At 44.0% G+C, this 17,307-nt stretch overlaps 1 protein-coding gene and 1 long non-coding RNA gene across 4 annotated transcripts in view; one reads left to right on the forward strand and one right to left on the reverse strand.

The window, feature by feature from the left end:
• TTC9 (tetratricopeptide repeat domain 9) overlaps positions 1-7,548 on the reverse strand; it is a 43,201-nt gene extending 35,653 nt beyond the window's left edge. For 2 of the 3 annotated variants that reach the window (XR_001904896.2, XR_001904898.2), the window contains exon 1: positions 6,652-7,377. Coding sequence is in view for 1 of the 3 variants with exons in the window: in XM_017961303.3 (XP_017816792.1) it covers positions 6,652-7,057 (406 nt within the window). In the remaining 2 variants the exon portion in view is untranslated. Of the gene's footprint in view, positions 1-6,651 lie in introns of all 3 variants that reach the window. The other variant, XM_017961303.3, reaches the window with a different exon arrangement.
• Positions 7,549-7,698: 150 nt separating this feature from the next.
• The window catches only part of LOC103886346, a 33,977-nt gene continuing 24,368 nt past the window's right edge, over positions 7,699-17,307 (forward strand). Inside the window, exons 1-2 of the long non-coding RNA XR_002523414.2 lie at positions 7,699-8,184; positions 15,026-15,122. This is a non-coding gene — a long non-coding RNA (uncharacterized LOC103886346). The remainder of the gene's footprint in view (positions 8,185-15,025; positions 15,123-17,307) is intronic.

Raw genomic sequence — 17,307 nt, forward strand, 5'->3', positions numbered from 1 at the left:
CTTTTCTGTCTCACAGAGTTGTATAGATCAAATGAAATTATATATATGTAAGTTCATGTAAGGCAGGGACCTTGTCCTTCATATTAACTGCTGTATACCCAGCCCCCAAGCCTGGGGTCTGGTGTATAATAAGTGCTCAATAAACATTAATGGAATTATTGAATTTGTTGGATCCTTAACAAGAGACAGATACTGGGACAAGCATTTTCATTCGTTTCAAACACATTTGTGGAACATCTACTATGTGCTGGGCTCATCATGGTAATCCTTTCTGTGATTACTGATACCATTATTATTATAGTTCTTTTGGTGGTGGTAGTGGTGGTGGTTGTCAAAAAGTTTGCTTCAGATGGTGGTGAATATCCCTATCATTGGAAATGCCTAGCTCATGTGGGATGACAAGCTGGTAGTATTGACAGGGGAATTTACGCACCTATGAAGGGTTTGGGGTCATATCCAAATCCAAAATCAAAATTCTGATTTTTACAGAAATCTTGGGCTTGTTAGTACCACTTCATACTTTTGGTGGGGATATGACACTGTATGTCTGTATAAGATAGTGAGCATTACAATGCTAATGAATAATTCCAAGGCCATATAAATGCCACAAGGTAGGCTAAACTCCTTTAATCCCTGTAGCATTATCTTTGGATTTTTTAAGTCTGGTACCACTGTCCGAGCTAGATCTTAGAGTTGCTGCTCCATGCCTGGGCCTGGGCCACACTATTCATCCGGGTGAAATGGAAAATTCTGTTCCAAACATGGACATCTGCCTTCCCAAAGGGGTTTAGGAAATCTCTAGTTGGCTGATTGAAACATTCAGTTTTCATCCTAGCTGTCTGGAGTAGGCATAGTCTGGTGGTGAAAGAGAACAGCTGTAAGGAGAGGATATCCTTATAGTGAATCTGGAGGTCACCCACAACCTGTGAAAGCTCTGGGAGCTGCTTTTGGCTGCTCCACATCTTGGCCTTCCTGTCTGTTCTGCAGCTGAGTTTCCTTGCCATGGAGGGGGCACTCCCATGTATTTTGGCTGTAGGGACTCTGATTTCAAGATGTCCTAAAGAGTTCCTGGCTAAAAGCCACCTGACTTATTTCCCTTGGAGGTGGACTAAGGAGCTTCCAAATCCACTTTAGGAACTCAGCCCAATGTCTAAATTTGTAATGTTCTTCCCAGTACCTTCCTTGAAAGCATTCTGCAAGTTTCAATTCTCACTTTCTTCCTTGGAAGAAGGTATTACAAGTCCCATTTACCTGATCCTTAAGATTTATTGGTCAAGGGGCTACCTAAGGAACAGCCCCAGGTTAACAGCAGCTTAGCCACTCAAGCTTTCCCATTGGGATAGCAAGATCTTGGCTGAGCATCTTAGCACGAGGCCTATATTCTTTTCCCTTCTTTTGACCAGTCCTTACCCTAGGAATTCATCCTCTGACTGCAAGGTTACTGCTTGTCTCTAGCCCCTGGCCTCCTTTTAAAAACTCCTGACTGAGTTTTTAAATTTGTAATTCATCCATCTTTACACCAACATCTGTTGAATACCCTTTGTTCTTAGCCTCTGCCTTAGAGTCTGTATCCAATTTTGTCTACCTCAGATGCATCCATCCAGCCATCTTCTGGTGTCCCATTGAGGGCTGGCTTCAAGGGTGGGCAACTTGCGCTGTTGCATAGAGCCACACACTCAGAAGGAACCTGCACTTCATTTAATAACCTGCTATTGCCTTCTTGAAATTCTTAGTCGCTTTATCTTTAAGCTTGCGATTTGTTTAAGTGAAGTCTGATGGGACAACACAGCGTGAGCAGGGACAGAGAAGATGGGCACAATGCCACTCTTTGCTGCCCCATTTGCATACAGCATTCACGATGCCCCATGAGCAAAGAATTCTAGGAGCCCCACGATGCGTGAGAGTTCATCAAGACTTAATTACGCCCATAACCAAGTGAATATGCTGCCAGTCCCAAAGGACAATTCTTTCCATTCAAACTAGAAATGGCTTCAAACGTGGAAAAAAAAAGTTCTCAGAAACACAAATAATCTAGGAACCCTATCATATCCTTTCCTACCTATGTTGCTTTCCCATATTAGCCAACCACTCATGCTGAAAATGATGACACAGAAGGAAAGGGTAGGGTCACGTGTAGTCCCTTTTCGTTTCCTGGCTCATCTGAAAGCCTGGTAGAAAGTGCACATATGAAGTATGCATATGAAGTACACATATAAAAAAGGGAAATAAAAATAGTTCAGTTTATTTGGTGCAGCATTTCCACTGTTCTAGTAAGAATAAATACATATGCATGTAGGAGCTACAGAAGTATAAATTGTATAATTTTTATAATTCCTCATATAAGTAAAGTGTTCCTGTAAGTTCATTTAAAACTGGCACCACACAATATAAAGAATAGTAAAATCTATGCTAATAATTAAATTTTTAAATTTTTTTATTTGCAATGACATTAAATAGCAAATACAAAGCACCATGTCAAGTCGAGAGAAAGAATGAAAGAAAAAAGCTTTATCTTTTAGGATCGTCAGCGACACTTCCTGCCTGCCTTTTCAACAAAGAGTCCTACATTTCATTTTGCGCTGGGCCCTGCAAATTATGTGGCTGGCTCTGATCCCATGGCTTTAAGACATGTCCACAAGCATTGAAAAGCTTGTTTCAAACCAGCGCCATCCCAGGCCTTTTCCCAGTGTGACTTCCTTCTAGGCCTTGCCACATCCCTATCCCAAGGCTTCAATTGGGATCAATGGATGTTAGGTGCCCCTTTGGTAAGATCAACAAAAATCTCCTAAACATAGCTCTCAGTAGATGGGAAAATGAAGGTAAAATAAAATGGCAGGGGCTTATCCAAGGTCACAAGGTATCCCAGGGACAGAGACACAAGCTCCTAGCCTTCAGGTCCAATGCCATGGTTTGTTGATTTCCATCTCTACTGCTGGCCTTGAACATCACTTGAAGATACCAGCAAAATCATTGTGTGTTATATCCCTTTGATCATACTTCAGCTAGGGCCACCACAGCCCCACAGGAACCAATGTAGGGCAAAAGGCTCTGCCCTTCAAAGGGTCCTACACAGAACATTCCAAGGCCCCAGGGGAGTCCTGTATCTTGTTCAATGTCAAGAAGAGTCCATCAACAGGCCAATACATGCTTCCTCTGTAGGCTCTGTAAAGATCAGATTCCTATGTCTCCCCAGGAAGGTCAGGCTATCTTTTCTAACCATTGTATCAGGATCACCTGAAATTCTGTAGAAACAGAATGCTCCCCACCTATTTCTTTGAATTTCTTGGAAAATAAGATACACAAAAATCACATCCAGGGGCCCAGCACAACTGGTCAGATCCCTTCCAACCAAAAAGAAATCCCAGCCAGAATAGACCACAGCCTGGAGCCGTTTGCAAATTGCCTGCACATTCTTCATGTGTCTCCTCAAGTCATCCAAACGGATTTTTAGACCAACATCTCTTAGCACATTCTAGCTGTCCCCTTGCTATTCTTTTGGAGGTTTCCATGTGGAGTACAAGGGTTTACTGAGCCTAGATTTACTCCAGAAGCCTCATAACCACCTCTTGTTTGGAGCAGCGATGCCCTTAGCAACACAGCTTAATTTTCCAGGTACTTCTGGGCTAGTAGTCCAACTTCCTCCTAAAACCCAGTCCACTCTCTCCATACACAGCTTTGTGTAGAAGGAGGACAGATCCTTGATTAAATATATTCAGACTGCCCCAGAACCTGGAGCTTGTTGGGCTACTCAGCTGGTGCTGCAACCCTGGTGGAAGGGTCAACTGCCTTTCTTCCAGAATAAACCTCCAGTTGCTGGTCTCCTTCCTTTTAGCAGGCACACAGGGGAAAAGATATCTCATGGGCCATGCTGCACTGTTCTGGCTCTAACAGCAATACCAGTGATCATCTTTCCTTTCTTTCTAGCCAATGAGAAGTATAAATACACATTAAAACTTTTCTGTTGCCATTTAAAATAATCTTCATGAAAATATTTTCACGAAATGTGAAAAATGCTGCTGACATAAGTAAACGGGATTAAAAGCAGGATACCTGATTGTATACACAGAAGGACCTCAGCTTTGTAAACTGTTTACATTTATTCACAGAAAAAAATACAGGAAGGAAATACACCACAATGGGTTTCTAACTGGATTACAGGTAATTGCGTATTTTCTTCTTTAAATGTTTTAGTATTTTACAAAAGAAAATACATATTACAGGCATTGATTATTTTGTAATCTAACCAAAAAGGATATTTTCTTATTAGCTAGGACTTCTGAAATAGTCATCACTGATTTTATACATAGACCTGAAGGAAACAAACGTAAGGCTTCTACTTCTCCCCAGAGTGATTTTTAAGTGGAACCATCCTCCTAGCTCAATTTTCTATACAGGATACAGATTTTGGTTTTGACAAAACTGCTTTGCTTATAATCACTCTTTTCTTTCTTTTGTGAAACTTGACATCTGGAAATAGCCAGTTAGAGCCTTGAATCAAAGTATTCTATTTCTTTCTCCTGGTTACCAGGCCTGAGATCTCCCAAAGGAATTTCCAAAGTGCAAGGCTTTGGAGCCCACCTGAAACTGGGCTCAAGTGAGACAGAGGACCAGAGGATGCTGACTTTGTGTATCAAAGTATGATGACAAGAACATTGCCTTTGGAGAAGAATGGCTCCGGAGCCTTGAGCTTTTTCTCTGCAAAACTGATGATCATATTTCTTTTATACAGATTATAAAGATTTAAAGAGACAAGGTATGGAGGATGCCTAACAGCACACACAATTAATTATTAATATAAGTGGTGAGCACTGGAGAAGGCAGCAGAGGGGAAAATCTGCTATTGCTACTTTCCATTCTCTCACTGTTGAAGTTTTCCAGTGTGTGAGGTGAGGATGGGAGTGGTGGAGCTGTCCAGATTTCAGCCCCACCCTGACTGGGCTGGCCTGACCAAGGACACATCTTTGATTTCACCATGGAAATGTAACCACGTCTAGAGTGGAGGGCAGGCAGTGCTAGCCACTGGCTGGCAGCCCTAGAATGTCCATGGATAATACTGACTAAATATAAGACTCCATTACCACTCCAAAGTCACCGCATTAGCAATCCACAGTGCCTCTTCCTCCACCCATGGCTGCTCTGCCCTTTAACTATTCATGGGGCAGCAGCCAGTATGCCAGAGACTTACGGGAACTAAAAGACTCAAGCTGTATCTTATAATGGATTGAAAGAGTCAATTTTTGCTGTACTACAATTTTATCTGCTGCTATTACTTCTAGTATTGCTATTAGCACCACCATTCCTCCAACTGCTGCTACTACTACTCTATTAATCCTTTAAGTCTGTAAACTACTTTACAATTTACAAAGTACCTCCGTAGCCTGATCAAAAATGAGACTGGGCATGGCATTCCGAGAAGACAGAGGTACGTTGGTACTAGAAACCTCAGAGGGAACAGAGAGATCTGCATTTAAGAACAGAGCAGAATTGCCAGGATTTATTTTTACCCCCCTAACTGCCTGGGCTTCATACACATTCACCATCCTCTGCCACACCCAGTCACTCTTCCACCCCTACCCTGCTCTAACTGTCCATAGACAGTTTAGGCAACCTCACATGTTAGGAACTAGGAGGAACTTTCCTTTATTTGGTCGGAGAAGGTTGACCATGCCAAAATCTCGCCAAATGGGGCAAGAGAAGAGTAGAGAATGCTTTTCAAGTTGCCTTTGCCAACCTCTCCCACCTTCTCACAGGAAGGCCCTGGCACAAGCCAGACTCTTCCTTTTTTAAGAGACTTTAAATATTCCTGAGCCTAAATTAAAAATTTTTTAAATGCCTGATTTTGGCCCTTATCCCCAAAGGGAATGTTGGAATGTACACCTTCTTTGCCCAAGAGAAGGGCCCCCTTTTCCTTCACCCCCTAGCAGCCAGCTGGCGAGAGGACTGATGCTACACATAGTGAGAAAGGGGCAGGGAGGAGAGGGAGAATGCAGCATAGTTCAAGCCCGACCATGAACCAAGCTTCCTTTGAGATTGCGATCTTCACCTGGCAACCAGGAGCCCCAGCAGAGCTCAGAGAGAAGAAAGTGGCATTCTGGAATCCATTTTGCTCAAGATGCTGAAGGCATGGTATCAGACTCCCCTTTGCTACTGGGGCCAAAAAACTTGGGGAAGATTTTACCTACAGGGATGCGGTTAGTTGGGGAAAAGGCGAGGACAAGTCCTGGTGCTAATGCTACCTGAGAGCAGACAGGTGCGTGGCCTCCCTCGGGACCCACTCGCAGGAAAAAGCTGGGCTAGCTGTGGTTGCGGGGGCCCACCCCGGGCGCTGCTTCCGCATTTTGGACCCAGGTCCACTGGTGAGCAGTAACAGCAGCAGCCATAGCCAGGCCAGCGGGGTCCCCTTCTATCTATCCAGTCATTTCTAGGTGAGATTTACGATGTATGCTAGCGAAGGGACAAGAGATGTCTATGGCCTTTGAAAACCATAATCCTGAAAGTCACACTTTTTCCAAAGCGCCTCCCTCCCAGGTTCTTCCCAGGAGCAGCACAGTCACAGCAGGAGAATCTGCACCGCGGGAGCGCCGCAGTGGTCCGCGGAGGGACCGGGCCAAAGACCTGGGACCGCGGGGCGGGGGGCGCGGCGCGGCTCACCTGCCAGGCTGTTGTAACAGTCGATCTCGATGGCTTCCACTGTCTTGCTCTGCTCCTCCGAGAGGCGGCCGGGCTTGGGGGCCCCAGCCGGGGAGGCCGCGCGCGAGTCCTGCTCCCGTTCCCCGGGGGGCGGCAGCAGCCCCTTCAGCTCCAGCAACGCCCGGTGGTATTTGCCGATGGCTTCACGGAATTTCTTGTCCTTGTAGCACTGCGCCCCTTGGCTTTTGAACTCGTGCGCTCGCCGGATGAGCTCGGCCGGCTCGGCCGCCGCCCCAACCTGGCCCCGCGCCGGGGCTCCTCCGCCGCCGCCCGGGACGCACAGCGGCGGCGGTGGCCGCTGCCCCTCTCCGGCCGCTGGCGGGCTCGGGTTCCCCTTGGCCCCAGACGCCGAGCCCTTTCTCTCCATTCGGCCGCCGCCCCGGCGCCTGGTGCGCGCCGCGATCTGCCCGCCGCCGCCGCCGCCGCCGCCGCCGCGCCTTCCTGGGTTTAAAAGCCGCGGGCGCCGGCCCCGCGCCTCGCAGGCTTCGTGGCGGCCGTGACACCCCGCGGCGGTCTGGCGCCCCGCACTCCCATTCTCCCCGCTGCTGCCAGAGGCTGCTCCCGCCGCCGCCGCTGCCGCTGCCGCCGCCTTGGACGCCCGCCCCTCCCCCGCCTCCCCGCTCCACGCCGCCCGCTCCCGCCCTCCTCCCTCCGCAACCTGCGGGCGGCGGGGGCCGGTGCTCGCGGGCCCGGGGCTAGCGCTGCGGGGAGACCGTGGCCCCGAGTGGGGTGGCGGGGATGGTCGCTGACCCGGAAGAAGCTTGGCTGGCCCAAAGGAGGGGAGGATTAATGACAAAGACGGCCCCGCTTTTTCCCATTCAATCCCGCTCTCCGAGGCGCGCCTCGTCTGAAAGGCGGCTGGGTGGGGGGGTGGGGGGGGAGGGGGAGGGGGAGTGCGTGTGTGTGTGTGTGTGTGTGTGTGTGTAGGGGTGGGGGCGGCGGCGACGAAATGCGTGCAGAAATAGATTTCTCAACTACAAGAAAAGGTGCAGCGGGGAACAAGGGGCGCAGGCGCAAGCCGTAGCTTTTAGTTCTTTGCAGTAAGGTGTTAATATTTTTAAGGGGGCAGGGCCTCCTTTCTGTGGATCCAGGTTGTCGCTGAGGTGTGTCTCGGTGTGTGTGGCCGTTGGGGCGTCCAGAACGCCGCGTGCTGTACAGCGTGTGGGGCGCCGTATTCTGGGAGCCTGTGTGTGCTTGCGCTGTGTATGCGCAGCTGTGCAGAATGAATCACAGACATCAGAGATGGAGAGCACCTGTTACTGTGGGTCATCGGCTTGGCGTGTGTCCGGTCTAGTTTCCATTTACAGGACAGTTCTGTGCCCTTCCTCAGGAGGTCCCATTCCTTTCTTCTTTTGGTCAATTCTGAGTGTCAGCTGTCTACTGGGAATTTGCTAAGGCTAAGAGGCAAAGATAGGCAAGTCACTCCCCTGACCTCAAGAAACTCCCAGTCTACAGGCAAAGATACACCACCAACCAGGAGAGTCTCTGGACCAGGTACAGATGGTGTCTGTCACTGGGGAGGAACGAAAAGTGCTGTGCAGCCCTGAGGAGGGGAGGGAGAGGTAGCTTTTTGAGTAGTGGTAGATCAGGAGGCTTTATGGAGGAAATAGCATTTGAGGACCTTGAAGCCTGAGTAGGATTTGGCATGAGGAAATAGAAGGAAGTGGCATAGCCGGAGTGAGGAAATCCAGCGGAAGTCCTGATGTTTGAAATCTCAGGTGCATTTAGGGCATAGTGGTTTGATTTTATGGCCTAATGAGAAGTAGTAGGAAATGATTGGGTTGCATTATGGGGGCTTTTGGATGAAGAATTTCGATCTGATTTTGGAGGCAATGGAGAAGCCTGACATATTTTTTAGTGCCCTCCCCTCCTTAATGTTAAGAAAAAAAAAAAAAGATTCTAGAGCACCGGTTGTCAGAGTGCTGTTCACAGACCTGCAGTGTCAGCATCACCTGGGAAACAGTCAGAAATGCAAATCCTAGGATCCTACTCCAGACCTACGAAATCAAACTCTGGGGGTGGGTCTCAGTTAACCAGTATATTGGTTCCGATATGCTGCTTTAAAACCTTGCTATTCAAAGTGTAGACCTTGGGCCAATATCATCAGCATCACAGGAGAACCTATCAGAAATGCAGAATCTGAAAATCCCATACCTACTAACCCAGAAGCTGCATTTTAACGAGCGTACTGGGTGATTTGTTTACCTATTAAAGTGTGAGAAACACTGCTCTAGAGACTTTGGAAAATACAGTAAAGTATAAAGAACCCCCCAGTCTATACCCAGTTGTATTCTTTGTTAATATTTTGATGTAATTCCTACCAGTTATTTTCTAGGCATCTATATTTGTAAAAAGTGCTCTTTTAGCAAACATAAGTAGTATGGAACAATATACACAATTCATTTACTGTTTTGTTGTTGTTGTTTTCTTTTTCTTTCTTTTTTTTTTTTTTTTTTTTTGAGTCAGGGTCTTTCTCTGTCACCCAGGCTGGAGTGCAGTGGCATGATAATTGCTCACTGCAGCCTCAAACTCCTGGGCTCAAGGGATCCTCTCACCTCTCACCTTATCCTCGTGAGGAGTTGCAACTATAGGTACACACCACCACTCCTGGTCGATTTTTTTTTTTTTTTTTTGTAGAGACAGGGTCATGCGATGTTCCCCAGGCTTGCTTCCTGGGCTTTTTACTTTACATTATATGTAATTAAATATTCTTTTAAAACCTCATTTTAAATATTCTGTACCATATTCCATTGTAAGTGGCCAGGTGCAGTGGCTCATGCCTGTAATCTCAGCACTTTGGGAGGCGGAGGTGGGCAGCTCACCTGAGACTAGAAGTTCAAGACCAGCCTGGCTAACATGGTGAAACCCCATCTCTACTAAAAATACAAAAACCAGCCGGGCGTGGTAGTGGGTGCCTGTAATCCCAGATACTTGGGAGACTGAGCAGGAGAATCGCTTGAACCGGGGAAGCAGAGGTTGCAGTGAGCCCAGATTGTGCCATTGCACTCTAGCCTGGGTCACAGGGGGAGACTCCATCTCAAAAAAAAAAAAAAAAAAAAAAAAAAAAAAAATTCCATTGTAAGTGTACCGTAGTGTACCTAAGCATTCTTCTATAGTCAGGCAGATTTTGCTATTATAAATAACGCTGAGATAAAAATAATAGATACCACCTCCATATAGTATTTACATTGTGCCAGGCATTAGGTTAAGCACTTAACATATAATAACCCACTGAATCTTCATAATAACTTAGTGAAATCAGTGCTATTGTTGTCCTCATTTTAGACACCAAGACACAGAGACTTGCCTGAGATTACACTGCTAATGAGTAGTGGAGCTGGGACTTAAACCCAAGAAATCTGGCTCCAGAATCTATGCTCTTAACTATCTTTATACTTAAATTTTTGTCCAAATTTATTTTTTCTTACAAAACATTATTTCAAGTTTTAATAAAGTCTCGAAGCACATTGTCAACTTGCTTTTCAGAAAGATTGTACTAACTCGTGCTCCCGTCAGCAAAGTGCTAGTTTCACCGCCTCCTTGCCAACACCAAGGGTGAGCTCTTAAGAAATATTTTCTAATTTGATAAATTAAAAGTGTGTATAGAATTAACTGAGATAGCTCTAATTATAAAGGTGAAAAATTTTCACATATACAGTTGTCATTTATAGAGAACCTAGGGCTTTTATTTGGACACAATTTTAGTGTGCTAAATTATATCTTATATTTTATATTTCTTTACTTTCCTAAATGCTTTGACATTTTTCATCTCATTTGATCCTCACATTATTCCTGGAGAAGGTAGATGATTCTCTGCCCACATAGTGCATTTGCAGTGGTATCTTACAAGTGAGACATCATGTAAGTTCAGTGGTTAAAAGTGGTACAGTATCTCACTCTTAGATTTTGGGTTTGAGGACAAGGCTATGAGAAACATGTAACCCATGTGGTACCACCCTGTGTGTGAGGCAGAACTCAGCACAAGAGCTTAGTAGTAGGTCTGATAAAGGCAAGCATGAACGAGGAAGGGAGGGAATAGTAAGAGCGGTAGCATGGAGTGAGGGTAGAATTACCATGCCCATCTGTCCCGCTCCACAGAGTTGTCTGTGTATGTCTAGAATTGTTCTGTTTGCTTGTTGTTAGTATGCTTCTGTCTCTGTTTAAGCCACTCATTGGTAAACGTGTTCTGGCTTCCCAGAAATGGTCTTCTCCCTTCAAATGGAATTAAATAAATGCCAACAAGAATTTCTTAAACATTCTTTCATTAACCATTGGCCATATGCAGAGCACTATTTTAGGAAGTGAGAAAAGACCCAAATGACAGAAAATCTGAGCATGAACTTAAGAGTCAGAAACTCAGTGCTTCTCCACGTATGTTTATAGCAGCACAGTTCACAATTGCAAAGATGTGGAAGCAACCTATGTGCCCATTGACTAATGGGTAGGTAAATAAAATGTGGTATGTATACACCATGGAGTACTGCTCAGCCATTAAACGGAATGAAATAACGTCTTTTGCAGCAACTTGGATGGAGCCAGAGGCCATTATTCTAAGTGAAGTAACATAAGAGTGGGAAAGCAAAAAACATATGTTCTCATATATAAGTGGGAGCTAAGCTATGAGTATGCAAAGACATACAGAGTGGTATAATGGACTTTAGAGACTCAGAAAGGGGAGAGTAGGGAGGGCCTAAGGATTAAAAAAACAAACAAACTCTACATTAGGTACAATGTGTAATAGATACCACCTACATATAGTATTTACATTGTGCCAGGCATTGGGTTAAGCACTTAACATATAATAACCCACTGAATCTTCATAATTACTTAGTGAAATCAGTGCTATTGTTGTCCTCATTTTAGACACCAAGGCACAGAGTCTTGCCTGAGATTACACTGCTAATGAGTAGTGGAGCTGGGACTTAAATCCCAGAAATCTGGCTCCAGAATCTATGCTCTTAACTATCTTTATACTTAAATTTTTGTCCAAATTTATTTTTTCTTCGGTGATGGGTACACTAAAATCTCAGAATTCACCACTATACAATTCATGTAACAAAAAACTACTTGTACCCCAAAAGCGATTGAAATAAAAAAATACTAAAAATATAAAAAAGCATCTCAGTGCTTCTCAAACTTTAATGTGTATATGAATTGCTTGGAGACCTTATTAAAATGCAGTTTTCTGACTGTTAATTTAGGCTGGGGCCCAAGATTATGTTTCTTTTTTTTTTTTTCTTATTTTGAGACAGAGTCTCACTCTGTCACCCAAGCTGGAGTGCAATGGCATGATCTCAGCTCACTGCAACCTCTGCCTCCCGGGTTCAAGCAATTCTCCTGACTCAGCCTCCCGAGTAGCTGGGACTACAGGCATGTGCCACCATGCTCAGCTAATTTTTTTGTATTTTTAGTAGAGACGGGGTTTCACTGTGTCTTGATCTCCTGACCTCGTGATCCGCCTACCTCGGCCTCCCAAAGTGCTGGGATTATAGGCGTGAGCCACCGCGTCCCGCCCCAAGATTATGTTTCTAACAAGCTGTCAGGTGCTGCTGATATTGTTGGTCCATGGACCACATTTTGAAGAGCAAGTGTTTAGAGGGAAGGGAGTGTAGGATACAGTAAATTCCTCTTCAAAGTTTAGCCTGTTAACTCCCTTTAAAATTCAAGAGGGAGAAAAATTGTTAAGTACAATGAGCTCTGAGTTCCTCTTCAAAGAACCAATATGTCAGTATGTTTAGCTTCCCTGTTCTTTGTTTTCCATTTTAAAGTTTAACTTCCTTGTTCTTTGTGCCTCTTTGACTCTAGTTTCAGTAAAGAACCCCCTCCTAGCCTCTGTCACCTCTTTTGTCTGTAGTCATCCTTAGTCACCTGTTCTGTCCTTAGTCATTCTTAGTCACCTGTTCTGTAACCATCCTTCCCAACCTACCAGCAGAAACTACTCACCCTGCCACTCTGGCTTGTACCCTCACTCTCTTTAAAACAGGCAATTGGAATTAGCTTAGACTGTGTTCTTGCCATTGCTCCATCCATGAGACGCATCCTTCTATAGAATTAAGTTGCCTTGCTGAGAAAACTTTTGCCTGAGTGCTATTTTCACTTGGTGGCACCGAGCATTTACTTCCAACAGGAGGCTCAATACCTTCCCTTCTTTCCTAATCTTCACCTTTTCCCAGAGAGGGGTTGTTTACAGATTGACCAGATTCTAGAGAATCAATTGATCCATGTTTAACATGAACAGAGTTATGAACCTCCATTCAGCTTTCTCTTAATGCAGCAGGAATAGGTAAGCTGAATCAGAGCCTTCCCTTGGAATCTGGCCATATTTTCTCTTCCTCAAATGCATAGCTAAATGTACATTTTTTGCTTGCATCTTGTTTAATGTGGCAGGAAAGAAAGTGAGATCTTGGTATGTCACAGGGAGACGAAGGCCCTTGTGGGCCTTTAGTATAGGCTGCTTGCTCTAACTTTGTTTTTTTGTTTTGTTTTTTTTTGGAGACCGAGTCTTACTGTGTTGCCCAGGCTGGAGTGTAGTGGCGTGATCTCGGCTCACTGCAAGCTCTGCCTCCCCTGTTCAAGCAATTCTTGAGCCTCAGCCTCCCGAGTAGCTGGGACTACAGGCACATGCCACCACACCCAGCTAATTTTTGTATTTTAGTAGAGAGGGACTTTCACTATGTTGGCCAGGCTGGTCTCAAACTCCTGACCTCAAGTGATCCGCCCACCTCAGACTCCCAAAGTGTTGGGACTACAGGCGTGAGCCACCGTGCCTGGCCTCTAACTTTGTTTTTGAAAGAGAGTTCTACACTAAGAAATTGGGCATTTATTCAGGTAACTATAAAGTGATATTTTAATTTCTCATCTGTCAGTGGCACATGCATATATGGATTCTTCATGAACCTCATGAAGGAGAAAGATGACTGGGCCACGTGGCAAGTTTCTAGTACTCATGGTACTTTGGCCCAATGTCATCAAAACCTGTCTCTTCTATCCTAACAAGCTAGCCTTGAACATACCCCAGTGAATCCTCTAGATGCTCATACCACTAGCAGAACAGCTCATTACTGCTGAGATATGCTGGAAGATTTCCTAGAGAAGTGTGTGGAACTGTTTTGAAGGAAAGACCTTTGCATGGTCAACAGTAGAAGGCACAATGTTTGTTTTCAGGCTTCAAGCATTGTGCCTGCCCCACTTCTGGATCTTGTTTCTGCTTCTTGGAGCCTTTGACTCTTCTGCTACCCACTGGTCTTGGAAGACCGGAGGCCCCTTTCTCTCCACACGCACTCTGGAGCTTGCGTACCTTCTAAACAGATGGCTTGTGCTGCTTTGTCTCTTCCTTCAGCTCAATTTCTTGAGCATATGTGAGACATGTATTTGAATATCTTTTGTACTAAGCTAAGCTCTTCAGGGTTTAGTCACATGATAACCAAATCAAAGCTATTTTGGGGATGTTTTTCTAATTACATCAAACTTAAAATTTACCTGACAAAATTATAGCATTTTCATTATCAGTTGTTATCCATATTCAATCTTCAAATATTCCTCTACGGGAAAGCAGGAGATTTTTGAGTGCTGTGTGTCCAGATGTAGCTAATGTGAGATTCATATTTTCATTCATTCTACCTTCTGCCCACAACCCCAACCCAACAACAGATTTCTCTATGATTCCAAAGTCTGGTTCAGCCTGACCTTATTTAGAAAAATAAGCCCTCTCTACCTATCTCCATTGTCTCCTACCACCCAATCCATTCTCTGACTGCCTCATCTCCAGTATCAATTGAAGCCCTCCTTGGGGCCATGATATCATTTATTTGGATCAGCTACCAACCTTCCTTAGGACACTCTTCTTTCCCCTGTTCCATGTGGTCGGGTGGAACTGTCAATCATGGTGTCCTCTAGCTCCCTGCACTGCCCCTGTCACCCCGCCACTTGCTAGTACCTATTCCAGGCTTGAGCCCATCGTGTTACTCTATCTTCCTACGCCATAGTGATTGCTTTCAGGGAGAAGCACATGGACAATCAGAGTTTTCTCTGAGATTTATATATATAGACATTGGAAGAGAGAAATTCTTTTTTCTATTCTTTTATACTCATTAAAACATAGTTTATTAATTTATTCTTAACTTTGTATTATGGACAAATTTAAACATATACACAAAAAAGAGTGGCATAATGAATCTTTAAGAACCTATCACCCAGCTTACACAGTTATCAACAACCAATGTTTATTGCCATATGTTTAGTTTTCCAGATGTACTATTCTTATATCTCTATGCCTTTGTACTTACCGTTTCCTATGTGTTTCATGTTTCTGTATTTCTCATTTGCTTGCTCTTAGAATATTAGGTCTTCCAGTCAAAGTCACCCAGATTTGCCAAAAGAGCTGGCACAAATGTCACTTCCACTATGAAGTCCCACTGACTTCCATATAGAAGGTTGGTGTTCATTCTGCTATGTTCCGGTAGCTCCCTTTTCATGCTTTTATACTGCATAGCACTTATTTATTCAACATTCATTCAACAAACTTCTATTGAAATATTTCACTGTTTTAGGTGTTGGGGATCAATGAATAAAAAAGCCAAAAATTGTCACCTTTGTAGAATGAGGGAAGACTGAAAATAAACATCATAAATAAATAAATAACATAGGCTGTTAGAATGTGATAATTGCAGTGGGAAAATAGCTTAAGTGGAATTGGGTGTGTGTGTATGTCTTCACATTTTAAATAAGGAAAATAAGATAAGCCATACTCATTACACTGCATAATGGTTATCTCCTTGTTTTTTTGTCTCTACAACTAGACTGTAGCTATTTGAAAGCAGGGATTGTGTCTTATTCTTTTTGTAGCCAAGCACTTAGTATATATATTAGCAAGCATTCTGTAATGGTTGTGGAATAAATGGAAAAAACAGAAGAATACAAGACACCAACTCTAAATACTGTTGGTGTCAAGGAAGGTTTTTTTTGTTTTGTTTTTTTGAAATGGAGTTTCACCCTGTCACCCCAGGCTGCAGTGCAGGAATGCCATCACTGTAACCTCCACGTCCCGGGTTCAAGTGGTCCTCCCACCTCAGCCTCACAAGTAGTTGGGATTACAGGCATGTGCCAGTATGCCTGGCTAATTTTTGTATGTTTAGTAGAGATGAGGTGTTGCCATGTTGGCCAAACTCCTGACCTCAAGTGACCCGCCTGCCTCTGCCTCCCAAAGTGCTGGGATTATAGGTGTGAGCCACTGCACCTGGTCTGTTTAATTTTTTTTAAGGATAGTATAGGTACATGGGAAAAAATTCAAACAGTACTCTACATAATGGAATATATATTAAAAATACTACGTGTTCCTTCGCCCCTGGCGCCAGCCCTCCAAAATCCTTCCCAATGGCATCCACTCTTACTTGTTTTTTATGTATCACTCCAGAGATAGAGATTATCTGTCTCTCTAGCTTTCAATGTAATATATCTTCAATAATAAGTATTATCTTGGAAATCACTATATTTCAGTATACAGAACTGATACATTTTAAAATATAGCTATATAGTATGTGTTTTTATGAGTGCATCAGAATGTATTTCATCAGGCCTAAGTCGATGGGTATTTAAGTAGTAAAAAAGATGTTTTGGTGAACCACTTAACTAGTTGAAAAGTTAGGTTGCAGTGTGACTCTGATGCATCAAATCTTTCATATTTAACTAAGTCAGTAGCTTACCTGTTGGGGAGAAGGCCAGTCTCTACACCTCTGTGTGTTTCACTTAATTTCACCCATACCCATGAGGTTGTTATTCCGAGGCTCAACTTAGAAGAAGTTCGAGGTTTTCAGAGGTTCTGTAATTTAACCAAGGTCATATAGCTTGGAAGCAGGTCTGCCTTACCCCAAAGACCATGCTTTTTGCCTCCCTTAGAGTTTTTGGTATTCCTGAAATAAAGAGGATCTCTGCAGAATGCCTGGTGGATGCTCCTGGATGATCTTTGATTCTTTCTAATCTGAAGATGCTCCAACACTGTGCCACCCTCTGCTATCCATTCCCTGTCTTTTTCTGTTGGCTTTATGTCCTGGTTGACCTCTGCACCAGTTGGGCTCTTCACCCTCTTATTGAGGGTCAGCTTTGGCAAAAGGGAGGCACCAACGTGAGACTGGAGGATGAGAGAAGAGAAATTAACATTTTATTCCCACTTTCTCCCTGCTTTGACACCAAGGTTTTGGCAGGGGTCAATTTGTGTCACTATTATAACTGGGTGGGAGGGGGGCCTTCCTCCTTGCGTCTACCTCTTAATGGGTTCTGGTAATACAATTTATTTCTCCCTTCCCTTCCCTTTCCCTCCCCTCCCCTCCTCTTCCCTTTCCTTCCTTTTTTTTTTTTTTTTTTTTTTTTCCTAAATATCTTCCCTCTCTTGCTAGTCTCTGGATACTTCACTATTCTTTCTTGGTTTCTTTAACCATGCCCACACTTCTATAAATAGTCTTTGTATTAAAAGTCTCTTCAGATGAACCATTCATTAGTTAGATTTTTGTCTTCTGTCATAATCCTATTATAAATACTATTTTAAGATATAATCTCTTCTAGGAGAACTTTAAAGACCTGATGCTATAAGGTTCAGTGACATTAATCTCTAATGGTAAAATT

This window comes from Papio anubis, chromosome 7, assembly GCF_008728515.1.
Source record: "Papio anubis isolate 15944 chromosome 7, Panubis1.0, whole genome shotgun sequence".
Taxonomy (NCBI): Eukaryota; Metazoa; Chordata; class Mammalia; order Primates; family Cercopithecidae; genus Papio; species Papio anubis.